At 35.9% G+C, this 12994-nt stretch overlaps 1 protein-coding gene across 3 annotated transcripts in view; it reads left to right on the forward strand.

Moving 5' to 3' along the window:
• Nucleotides 1-12994, forward strand: part of AUH (AU RNA binding methylglutaconyl-CoA hydratase) — a 183922-nt gene that overhangs the window by 118867 nt on the left and 52061 nt on the right. For all 3 annotated transcript variants that reach the window (XM_043977965.1, XM_043977964.1, XM_043977967.1), the window contains 2 exons: nucleotides 7672-7764; nucleotides 11881-11937. In XM_043977965.1, the coding sequence (XP_043833900.1) occupies nucleotides 7672-7764; nucleotides 11881-11937 (150 nt within the window). The remainder of the gene's footprint in view (nucleotides 1-7671; nucleotides 7765-11880; nucleotides 11938-12994) is intronic.

Consider the following 12994-nt stretch of genomic DNA (forward strand, 5'->3'; position numbering starts at 1 on the left):
TATTTCTGCCTTTCTACATTTGACTATGATGTTTTTGTGCCCTAATACATGGTCAGTTTTTGAAAATGTGCCATGTACTGCGGAGAAGAAGGTATATTCCTTTCTATCCCCATTCAGTTTTCTCCAGACATCTATCATGTCTAACTTTTCTAGTAATCTATTCACCTCTTTCACTTCTTTCTTATTTATTTTTTGGCTAGATTTATCTAATTCTGAGAGGGGAAGATTCTGATCCCCCACTAGTATAGTATTACTGTCTAATTCCTCTTGTAACTCATTTAACTTCTCCTCTAAGAATTTGGATGCTATACCACTTGGCGCATACATATTTAATATTGATATCGCTTCATTATCTATAGTGCCTTTTAGCAAGATATAGTTTCCTTCCTTATCTCTTTTAATGAGATCTATTTTTGCTTGTGCTTTGTCTGAGATAGGGATTGCTACCCCTGCTTTTTTTACTTTAGGTGAAGCATAATATATTCTGCTCCAACCTTTTACCTTTACTCTGTGTATATCTCTCTGCTTCAAATGTGTTTCTTGTAAACAGCATATTGTAGGATTCTTTTAATCCACTCTGCAATTCGCTTCCATTTTATAGCAGAGTTCATCCCATTCAGTTATTATTACTGATTGTCTATTCTCCATTCTATTTACCTCCTATGTACTTCCCCCCCTTCTTTCACCCTATTCTTCCTCACCAACATTTTGCTTCTTACCCCTGCCTCCCCCAATCTGCCCTCCCTTTGTATCACCCCCTCCCTATTCTTTACCCTTTTCTCCCTTGCTTTTGCCCTCCCTTCTATCCGTGCCCCCTTCCCCTTCCCCTTCCCCTTTTATTTCCCTAAAGAATAAGCTAAGTTTCTTTATCCCAATGAATGTATATGTTATTCCCTCTTTGAATCAAATCTAATGAGAGTAGGGTTGAAACAATGTTCACCCCTCCCTTCTTTCCCTCTCTTGTAATAGGTTTTTTTTTTCACCTCTTCATATGATGTAATTCGCTCCCTTTTGAACCCCTTAATTTCCTTTATGTCATCATATCAAAGACAATTTATATTTATACCCTCTGTGTATAATCCCTCTGTCTGCCCAAATACATTTACAAATCTCAAGAGTTATAAGTATTATCTTCCCATGTAGGGATGTAAACAGTTTAACCTAATCGAGTAACTTTTTTCCCCCCTGTTAACCTTTTTAAACTTCTCTTGAGTCTTGTATGTTAAGATCAAATTTTCTATTCAGTTCTGGTCTTTTCCTCAGGAAACCTTGAAAATCCCCAGTGTCATTGAATGTCCATCTTTTCCCCTGACAGAGAATACTCAGTTTTGCTGGGTAATAGAATCTTGGCTGCAGCAGTCCAAGCTGCTCTGCCTTCCGGAATATCATATTCCAAGTCTTGTGATCCTTTAATGTTGAAGCTGCTAGGTCCTGAGCAATCCTGACCGTGGCTCCATGATATTTAAATTGCTTCTTTCTGGCTGCTTGGAGTATTTTCTCCTTCACCTGATAATTCTGGAATTTGGCTACAATATTCCTTGGAGTTTTCCTTTTGGGGTCTCTTTCAGGAGGTGTTTGGTGGATTCTTTCTATTACAATTTTATCCTCTGATTCTATAATATCAGGGCAGTTCTCTTTAATAATTTCCTGGAATATGGTGTCTGGACTCTTTCTGAACATGGCTTTCAGGCAGCCCAATAATTCTCAAATTGTCTCTCCTGGATCTGTTTTCCAGATCAGTTGTCTTTCCAATGAGGTATTTCACATTTTCTTCTATTTTTTCATTCTTTTGATTCTGCTTGACTGATTCCCGGTGTCTCATGGATTCCTTATCTTCCAGCTGTCCAATTTTAATTTTTAAGGTATTGTTTTCTTCAATGAGATTATGCACCTTTTTTTCCATTTGGCCAAATGAATTTTTTAAGGCATTGTTTTCTTCAGTTGAGATTATGCACCTTTTTTTCCATTTGGCCAGATCAATTTTTTAAGGAATTGTTTTCTTCAGTCAATCTTTGTGCTTCTTTTTCCAAGTTGCTGATTCTTTTTTCATAATTTTCTTGTGTTGCTTTCATTTCTCTAAATTGATTTTTAAAATCCCTTTTGAGCTCCTCCCATGAGACCAATTCGTCTTCCCTCTTGAGGCTTCACATGTAGGCTCAGAAGAAGCCCCTGGCACCAAAGACTCTGAGGCCCTGGAGGTGCAGTCTGTCCTGGACTGGGTCCACACTATGAGCTGAGCTTCTCTCTTGGTCTGAATAGCAGGTGATTCATGACCTTGACATCTTTGCTGTCTAACTAAGTTCTCAGTGCTCTACAGTGCCTGTTTCAGTAGCCTTCATGGCCATTGGAACAAATTGTTCTCATCTGCTCCTTCCCCTGAAGGGTTTGGAACTCCTCAGTTACCCTCAACCTGGTTTAGTCCATTTTCCAGAATTACCAGGATATGTCAACTGTGCATGCTCTAGCTTCTTGGAACCACAGAAGGTGGGTGAATCATGTGGACACCAAAGGTGGAAAGTAGCCATGAGCAGGGCTTGGCAGCTCTCATACCAGAGGTACTTAGTCTTCCTTGACTACACTCTACATCCCTCTAGGAGATTATTGAGGGAGACAATATAAATTTATAGAAATATATAGAGAATAAATGTGTGTGTATATTTAGAGAATATGTACAAAATATGGACAGTCATGGAGAAGGAAGCCACCTGCAATTGGGATAATAAGGAGAAGCTTCAAATAGAAAGTGGTACTTAAGAAATATCTTGTAGGATAGGGTGATTCTTTGAAGCAGAGTGAAATAGAGTACCATATGTGAGGAATAGCATGAAGGCCAGTTGGGCTACAACTGAGAGTATGGAAAGGGCAGCAATGTGTGGTGAGGCTGGGGGCAGATTATATAACACTTTAAAAACTAATCAGAAACAAAAAAATAAATACTTAAAAACTAATCAGGGGGCAGCTAGATGGCGCAGTGGATAGAGCACAGGCCCTGAATTCAGGAGTACCTGAGTTCAAATCCGGCCTCAGAAACTTAACACTTACTAGCTGTGTGACCCTGGGCAAGTCACTTAACCCCAATTGCCTCACTAAAAAAAACAAAAAAAAAAACTAATCAGAAGACTTGATATTTTATTCTGGAGTTAGTGGAAGTTTCTGAATAGGGAAGTGACATGATCAGATCGATGTTTGTCACCTTATCCTTTTTGGAAAATAGAGTGGAGAGACTTGAAGCAGGTAGATCAATTGGGAGGCCTTTTGAAAAAGCTTAGACTCAGACAATTGCCTAAATTAAGGAGGCGGTCATGTGAATGTGCCAGAGAGTGCACTCAAGTGAGATCCCACACCTTGATTTATACCTACCTGGGGTCCCTCTTAACCAGTCACATAACAGTATTACAATCCATACAGCATTACAGAAACAACCAATCACAGCATATTTTATCAACCTCCCATATATGGTAACTATAACGACCAATCAGATTGTAGCAGTTGGGCAATCAGATTGTGACATTAAGCCTTAACCTTATTCTGGGCAGGAATGTCCATTCCTCACTAGAACAGTGCTGTATTAACATACACAAACATACATAACTTGTCAAGAAACAAAATTTAAGTCAGGGTTTGAACATCAGGATCACGTCGGGATCACCTTGGGCACCTCAAGGTGAACTCCCATCTTAGCTCGACTCCCATAAAACACAGGCCCTGCTCTAAGCCCTGCTTGGGCCTAAGTCCCAAGGGCCTTGGCTCCTCAAGAGCCTTGTGTTCCAGGTGCACCCCCCTCTGGGAAACTCAGTTGTGGAGATTGAAACTTGACTTACTATTTTTAGGGCTCTGAGAAGAGTCCAGATATGGTCTTTTTTCTCAAAAGCATTTTGCTTAAGAGACATTAGGCTTCATAACATCCAAAAACATGTTCATTACCCAAAAAAGTTCAAGGAAGCTCTAATTTAGAATATTTAGTACTTTGTAAATATTAATGTTAATTACTTCATCTCACTAGATTCACCCAACTTATTTTCCTGTTTTATATTTCCCCATAATGCGTTTCTTACATACAAATCATCCTTATTAATATGCTTTACCTTTTTTACACATTAATAAACATTAAATTATTCTCCCAAACTTTCCACCTTCCAGTTTAGAAGGGAACAAAGAAGAAAAAGATATTTTAGCATATTTGCTTAGTCAAGCAAAACAAATATTGTTCACGTCAGAGAAATGAATGTCTCATTCTGCACCTTGCCTTCATTACCTCTTTCATTTGAGTAGATACTTTTCTTTAACAGTGGACCAATCTAGCATAATGATAGGTCATTGATTGAACTTCTTAAGTCTTTCAGAGTTGTCTATCTTTACAATAATGTTATCAATGTTATTTTCCTTTTTCTGCTCACCTTACTCTGAATCAGTTCATACGAATCTTCCCAGGATTATCTAAAACTTCACTCATGTTTAGTCAGTCCCCTCAGTTTACACTTCTTTGCCACTCCAAAATGAGCTGCTATAATTATATTTGTATAAGTCCATCTCTTCACCTTTTTCTTTGATCTCTTTGCACTATAAGCCTACTATTATTGCTGTGTGGTTGTACAGTTTAGTATCTTGGGACATAGTTCCATATTACTTTCTGAAAGGCTTTAACCATTCACATCTCTACCCACAGTTCTTTAATGTGCATATTTTATCTTAGCTCCACCCCCAACTTTTGTCACTTTCTTTTTATTCCAACTATGATAATTTTGTTAAATATTAGCTTTAATTTGCATTTCTCTAACTATTCGTGACTTGGAGCACTTTTTCATACGGCAATTGATGTGGATTTCTTCCCTTGAGTAGTGCCTATTCATACCCTTTGTGCATTTATCAATTGAGGAGTGGCTCTTATTCTTAAAAAATTGAATCAGTTCCTAATGGAAATTAGTCGTATCAGAGAAACATGCTGCAAAAAACTTTGTTTTCCTTTTCACCTTAGCTGTATTGGTTTTAGCAATGAATAGAGCAGAGTCTGGAGTCAGGAAGACCAAAATTAAACTCTGTCCTCAGACACCAGCTCTGTGACCTTAAGCAAGTCACTTAACATCTACCTCATTTTCCTTATCTGTAAAATGGTGGTAATAATAGCACTTATCTTTAAGGGTTTTTTGTGAGGATTAAATAAGGTAATATTTATAGAATGTTTAACATAGTACCTGGTACATTTTTAAAGGCTAAATAAATGCTAATTATTGTAAGCATTATTTGTACAAAAACTTTAATTTTATTTCATCAAAATTGTCCATTTTTTTGTGCTCCTCCCTTTTCCTTGTTTAATCATGAACTTTTTTCCTATCCATGAATACAAAGTAATTTCTCCTCTCTTCCTCTGATTTTTTTTATGATAGCATATTTCATATCTGTCACATATCCATTTGGCCCTTATCTTTTTTATTTTTATTTTATTTTTTGTGAGGCAAGTGGGGTTAAGTGACTTGCCCAGGGTCACACAGCTAGTAAGTGTCAAATGTCTGAGTCTGGATTTGAATTCAGGTTTTCCTGAATCCAGGGCTGGTGCTCTATCCACTGTGCCATCTAGATGCCCCCATTTGGCCCTTATCTTGAGGCAGCTATGTAGCACAGTGGAGAGGACTAGGTCTGGAATCAGGAAGACCTGAGTACAAATTGTGCTTGCCATTTACTAACTATATTACCCTAGGTAAATGCTTTTTGCCTCAGTTTACTCAACTGTAAAATCAGGGTAATAATATACCCATGAAGGTTGTTGTAAGTATTAAATGAGATATTTGCGAAGCACTTAGCAACAGAGTTTTGCACATTATTAGATGCGTATTTTCTTCCCTTCCTTCCTTCTTTTATCTTGGTATGTGTTGTAAGGTGTTATTTCAAATCTAATTTCAAATTGCTGTCCAGTTTTTTGCCAAATAGGGAATCCTAACTTCATAAAGTGGAGTCTGAGTTTATTAAACTTTATACTGCTTTATTCTTTTTCTTTTGTATGTTGCATACCTAATCTGTTCAACTGAGAGATTCTAGCAAGCTAGTAAAACTTTGAGTACATTCCAGTGTCAAGATAATGGAATGTGATAGATGAGATTTGGCAGATACTCAGGAGCCCACCTGAGTGGATTACTGGCTGATTTGACTGGATTAGTAGTTGACTAGATTCTAAGCACATCTGGCTGGTACTTGAGAGTACTTAAGAAAGCATGGTTCTCAGAATCTAAAAAAAACTTTGAACTTCGGGCCCAATCACCCAACCAGCTTGAAGAACCCTTTCCATTCTGGGAGGGGACAGGAAGGAGGAAAGGGGAGCCTGTGCAAAGAGAGCTGTCTTTTTGGTTCCTAACTTGGTGGTGAATGACAGAGAGGAGCTGAGGAAAGATAGGATTGCTAGGTTGTAGGAATTCTGTTCTCAATCTTTCTCTTTCTATATTTCAATAAACCCTTAAAAAATCTAAACTCATTTTATCAGTGATTTTATTCAGTTTCCCCCAAAACTGGGGCAACAGACTAGAACCCACATTTACAATTTTAAATTACACACCAGCAACAGATCAGGTCTGCCATACAAGAATCGGCTATTTGTCCCCTTTGGAAAATGATGTTAAAAATATTTTTTTTAATAAAAAGAGAAAAAAGAAAATAATTTACCTGAACTCTTTCTTCAATGATTAACATATTTCCACTCTATTATAACCAACTCATTCAAACCATCCTGGTGATCCTGAATTCCCGGTTTTCATTGTTCAAGTGTCAGTGAATACATCCTTATTCCTGTCTCCTCAACATAATTCCCCTTCACCCGACCGTAACCCCTCACCCCCCCCCCCTGCCCCCACAACCTTTCAACCTTCTGTTCTAGAACTACCTAACCCACTGAGCTCTTTGGAATTGCTGTTTCAGAGGTAACAAATTCAATTTCACCTTAATTTTTTCCTTTTTCACTCCATATTCTCATACTCATTGAAACCTGTCTCTCTCCTAACATAGCTTCATTGGCTACCCTTTCCAGCATTGGTTCAGTCAACTAAGTAAATAGCATCAGCAAGGATACCTGCAGGGACTGATTTTGATGAATTCAGCCTCTCAGGTCTATGTTTTTCCTCTAGAGATGGGCCTAACAGAGTTAACAATGGCCACGTTTGTGGGCTTGAGGATTTCCTCAGGTTCAAAGAATGTTATACTCTCTTCATACTGCTGGCTTATTTCGGATTTGTCACGTTACCAAAAGCAATCTTTATTGCATTTAACCAATCATTGAAGTGGTGGGATTCTAGCTCCTAATTTGGTAATTGAATAGGCTGCGTTTCTCTAAAGGACAATATCCTGTTGTGGTACTCTGTATATACTTATTCTGGCTCTTTATGTTATATAACCATAAATAGGGACTTGGTATGTATCTTGAATTTCTAACAATTACACGTGACCTAATCAACACCTTTGGCCCAAGGCATGAAGAGAACATGTACTACCCACTATACCATATTCTACTTTTATAAGGCTTTTCATGTAAAGTATAATTTTGTTTTAGGCTTAATAATATTTAGTAACTAATAAATTTGACTCTTATTACTAGTTAGTAATATAGTATTATAAGTAATGTGATTCGCTTTTTTGATTTTGTTTTGTTTTGCTTTTTGATAAAATGTTAAATGGTACTTTTTCTTACAGCTAATCTTCCAGTGCCAACTATTGCAGCAATAGATGGGATCGCATTGGGCGGTGGCCTTGAGTTGGCTTTAGCTTGTGATATAAGAGTAGCAGGTAAGAATTATTGTTGTTGAGTCATTTCAGGTGTGTCCAACTCTTTGTGACCCCATTTGGGGTATTCTCCGCAAAATTATTGGAGTGGTTTTCCATTTCCTTCTCCAGCTCATTTTATAGATGAGGAAACTCAGGCAAACAGTATTAAGTTAACTACCCCAGGGTCACACATGTACTAAGTATCTGAGGACAGATTTGAACTCAGGAAAATGAGTCTTCCTAACTCCAGGCACTCTATCCATTGTACCTAGTTGCCCTTTTAGCTATGGCCTGTTGTAATAGAATATATGAAGACTAAAGTCATTCTTACTTTCAGAAGGACACTGTCAAAAGTTATGTTTATTTTCAGTTCATTCCAAATTATTACATTCAATTTTTTGAGTTACAGCTTTGCTGTTGGACTATATTATATTTGATAGACTTCTTAGGATGATGAATTAGCTGCAGCAGGAAGTTTAGCTAAGAAAATACCTACCACTAAACTTGAGCAACTTTTTTTGGTGGTTTGTATCTTTTTTTTTTTTTAGTGAGGCAATTGGGGTTAAGTGACTTGCCCAGGGTCACACAGCTAGTAAGTGTTAAGTGTCTGAGGCCGGATTTGAACTCAGGTACTCCTGAATCCAGGGCTGGTGCTCTATCCACTGCGCCATCTAGCTGCCCCGGTTTGTATCTTTCTTAATCTTAATTTTTAAAAATTCTTAATGTAACTAATACAAACAGAAAGAAAATATATTTCTGTATACAGAGTAGAACAAAAAAGAGAATTATCTATAGTAATACAAATCTCTTTATAGACAGCTTGTTTTTTAAAATTCTGCTTGGTATTTTCTTCTTATGAAATAAATTTTATTGACATTTTTTTTTACATTGTCTAAATTTCTCCTTTATCCTTTGCCTTCTCCATTCAGAGAACTGTATCTCATATAATAATTTTTTTTTTTTAAAGTGAGACAATTGGGGTTAAGTGACTTGCCCAGGGTCACACAGCTAGTAAGTGTTAAGTGTCTGAGGCCGGATTTGAACTCAGGTACTCCTGACTCCAGGGCTGGTGCTCTATCCACTGTGCCACCTAGCCGCCCCTCATATAATAATTTTTTAAAAGAAAAAAGGGGAAAAAGAAAAAAAATTAGGAAAACATTGAATAAAATCTTGACAATATATGTTCTACTCCTGTGGGCTCCCTCCCCCACCCCTGGAAAGGAATGAGGAGAGGTTTCCCTTTTTTGAAGTCATGCTTATTTTTAATTTGTAACATTCATTTTAAATTTTTTTGTTTGCTTTTTTCCATTTCCATTATTGTTTTTATTGTGTACATTGTTTTCTTGGCTATATTTACTTCACTTTGCATCTTATCCTGCCCTTTTTATGATATTTATTGTTTTCATGTATTCATGTATTCGTGTAGTCATAGCATAGTAACATTCCCCATTCTATGGATATTTACTTTGTTTCCAGTTTCCACAAAAAATCCTGCCATAAATATTTTGCAATATTTATGAGGCTTTTAAAAAATTATTAGTGACTTATTTGGAGTAGTTGCCTAGTAGTGAAACATCTGGTTGAAAAGGTTTATTCTTTTTTTTTTTTTTTTTTTGTGAGGCAATTGGGGTTAAGTGACTAGCCCAGGGTCACACAGCTAGTAAGTGTCAAGGGTCTGAGGCCAGATTTGAACTCAGGTCTTCTTGAATCCAGGGCTGGTGCTCTATCCACTGGGCCGCCTAGCTGCCCCAAAAAGGTTTATTCTTAACCTCACTTTTACTTCAAGTTCTTTAGTTTTTTTTTGTTGGTTTTTTTTTTTTTGCGAGGCAGTGAGGGCCAAGTGACTTGGCCAAGGTCACACAGCTAGTAAGTGTCAAGTGTCTGAGGCCAGATTTGAACTCAGGTCCTCCTCAATCCAGGGCCAGTGCTTTATCCACCGTACCACCTAGCTGCCCCCTCTATAGTCATTCTTAACATTATTTTCTGCTTCCATCTTTTATCTCCTCCTTTATTTGTTTTTGTATTTTTTTTCTGGGGCAGTGGGGGTTAAGTGACTTGCCCAGGGTCACACAGCTAGTGTCAAGTGTCTGAGGCTGGACTTGAATTCAGATCCTCCTGAATCCAGGGCTGGTGCTTTATCCACTGAGCCACCTAGCTGCCCCACCCCTCCTTTATTTAAAAAACAATTATTCATTGCCTACTCTTTGTAAGCCTCTTTACTAAGTACTGTGTAGGATGCAAAGTTGAATAATTCATAGTTTACATTGATTCTGTCTATGTTCTTGACTAATCATTACCATCTTTTGCCTTGGTCAAGCTGCCCTCCCCTTTTGGTCATAGTTTCTTTTACAACTTTGAAAATTAAATGGAAAATGAAGGGAAAGAATACTTTTATAATATTGAAAAAATGAGTTGATAATGAATCCTTTATCCACTGCCTCACTTTGTTTTATAATCTCATCTTCTTTCCCCTTCCTCTCTGGTATTTCCCACCTCTGAACAGCCTTTTCTGAAAGTAGAAGTTACATACTTTTCATATTGTTTAATGCCTTTTTTATATTTAGTCAGTCCACAAGCATTCATTGTCTACTATGTGCTGTGTTGGTGATACAGAGAAAGCTAAAAAAAAAAATCTACTCTTCCGGCCTCCCTGCCCCATCTTACTTATTTTGACATTCATTTCTTTTGGTTGTTTTCTTTTAAATTTTACGATTTTAACTCTTGAAATTAAACATATAAGGAACTGTACATGTTATATCTCTAATAAACAGATTCTTAAAATAGGTTGTTGGCATATTGGTAAAATAACAAGATATAAAATAAAATCATTAGTAGATCATGAAAAAATAAATCTTGACTTACTAAGCTCTTAAAATTATAGAAACCATTTGTTGATTGGTCCTGAGAAATTGTTAATATGGCTTTGAAATAGTTAAGTTATCTGGCCTATAGGAATTTTCTGGCAGCTGGAGAATACATAATTATTCTGATGCAGAGCTAAGGAAGTGAAACTAGGAGAGCAATTTACAGTATACATCATGGAGAAAAACAATTTTGAAAGACTTTAGAAACCTGATCAATGATATACTGTGAGTCCAAAAAATAAATATGCAACATATCACTTACTTTCTAACAGATGATTAACTTAAAATGAAAGAGACATACATTTATCCACGTGGTCAATGTGGGAATTTGAAGTTTTGTTTTAAAATTTGCTTGATTAGGAGACGTGGTTATAATATAAAGGACATTATTTTAACAAAAAGAAACAAAAAACATAATATTTATGATATGATGTACATTGATTTCAGTATAATTTATTTCTGTGCAGTGATGTGCTGAGTTAAACACTGGCTCAAAACCATACTGTCCAGGTGGAATGATGAAACTACACTGCATCCACTTGCTAGTAAAAAACTGGATAGATAGGCAGACAGATGGACAGATAGACAGACAGATAAATTAGAGAAACATACATACACATACATATGTGAATGAACATTTGTGTATACATACATATATATTTTCAATGCATTGTCTTAATGGGGTAGGACTGCTATTGATATTGCTATTACTGGTAATGAATGGGGAGTATTTATTTTTAAAATGTGTAAATGCATAGGATCTAAAGTGGATACCATTTGTATTTTTGAAATTGCATTAAACCATATTTTAAAATCATATGACATTTGCTGTTATAAAAAATTTACATTAAAAAAAGTAAAAAAAGAGAATATAAACACCTTTAAAAAGATAAAAATAAAAAGTATGTTAAATTGTTTGACCCTAGAGCAATTAAAGTGTTCATAATCATTAGAAACACTCCTTTTACCTTAGCTCAGTCCTGAATCACAAGTAAGAGATGATGTCATTTCTCTGTCTTCATATAACAAGTTATTAGGCCTGATAATTTACTTTAGGAGTCATCTTGTATATAATAATTTTTAGTTCTGAACCATTCTCAATTAGGAGAGTTGCTTGGGTCTTTTAATATGTGCAAATTCACTGAAACATTTACACAGTTAGATGCCTTTTTCTGTAATTGTAAGACAGTCATTTAGTGACATTAGATTGTCTTTAAAACTTTTTAATGTAATAAAAATTTACTTCAGATTTTGTTTTTATTTTCTTTTATAGCTGCTTCTGCTAAAATGGGCTTAGTCGAAACAAAATTGGCTATCATTCCTGGTGCAGGTATGAATTTAGTCCTTTTATTTTTAAAGGCAATAGCTTTTTTGTATAAGAAGGAAATTCAGCTATATGGTCATATTTTGTTGAAGAGCTCATATAAGAAAAATGTTTTTTCCCTTCATACATTTATATTAACTCTTACCATAAAAGTGACTGCCAGTGCTCCTAGATTTGATACCACTTTTTTCTAAAGGCTGTGTGATCTAGTGAAAAAAGTGTCCAAGGACATTGGTTCAAATCCTAGCGCTGCTACTTTGTCCCTATGTGGTTTTGGGCAAGTAGCTTTACAGTGCCTTAGCTTTCTCATCTGTAAATGATGGAATTGTACTACGTGGCTCCTACATTCCCTCCAGCTCTGTTTCTGTGATACTGTGAGGATATGGTTTTGTGTATTTGTCACAGTAAGTGAAATAAGTATGGGATTGTGAAAATAAATGGTGGCACTGGATATTGTGAAATATTTATGCATAGTGGTATTTCTTTTTTAGAATAAATTTTGATACCTTTTGTTTTATATGTTGCAGGAACTTCATTCAATAACTCTTCTCTTCCCCCTTTGCAGAAAGTCATGCTATATTTTGGGGTCTTACAAAGATATTTCTCTACATCTTTAAGAAATGGGTAGAAGTTAAAAAAATATATATATATATGTATACATATATATAGTAAAATTGAAGACTTTCGAGATTAATACACAGTATCATTTATTGTACTGAGTAATTTACTAACTAGTACTTTTGTGAGTTTCATACTACCACTTATTTCCAGACAGTATTTAAAGCAATAGAATTAAACATGAGTTAGTAAAAATAATGCTCAGCTAAAAAGAAACAAAAAACCCCCACTAAATGTATAAATTAAACCAAGTTTTAATAGATTTAAAAATTAAATTTTATTTTATTCATTATTTATTGTTTGCAAATAATAAACATCTTCTCCCTCCTTCCTCCCACTTTATCTCTTTTGGTACAGTGCAAGGGAAGAACAGAAAAAGAAAGTCCTTGTAGCAAATGGCAGTTGTCAAGCAAAACACGTTTTCACATTAGCCATATCCAAAAAT

This window comes from Dromiciops gliroides, chromosome 1 (assembly GCF_019393635.1).
Source record: "Dromiciops gliroides isolate mDroGli1 chromosome 1, mDroGli1.pri, whole genome shotgun sequence".
NCBI classification, from domain to species: Eukaryota; Metazoa; Chordata; class Mammalia; order Microbiotheria; family Microbiotheriidae; genus Dromiciops; species Dromiciops gliroides.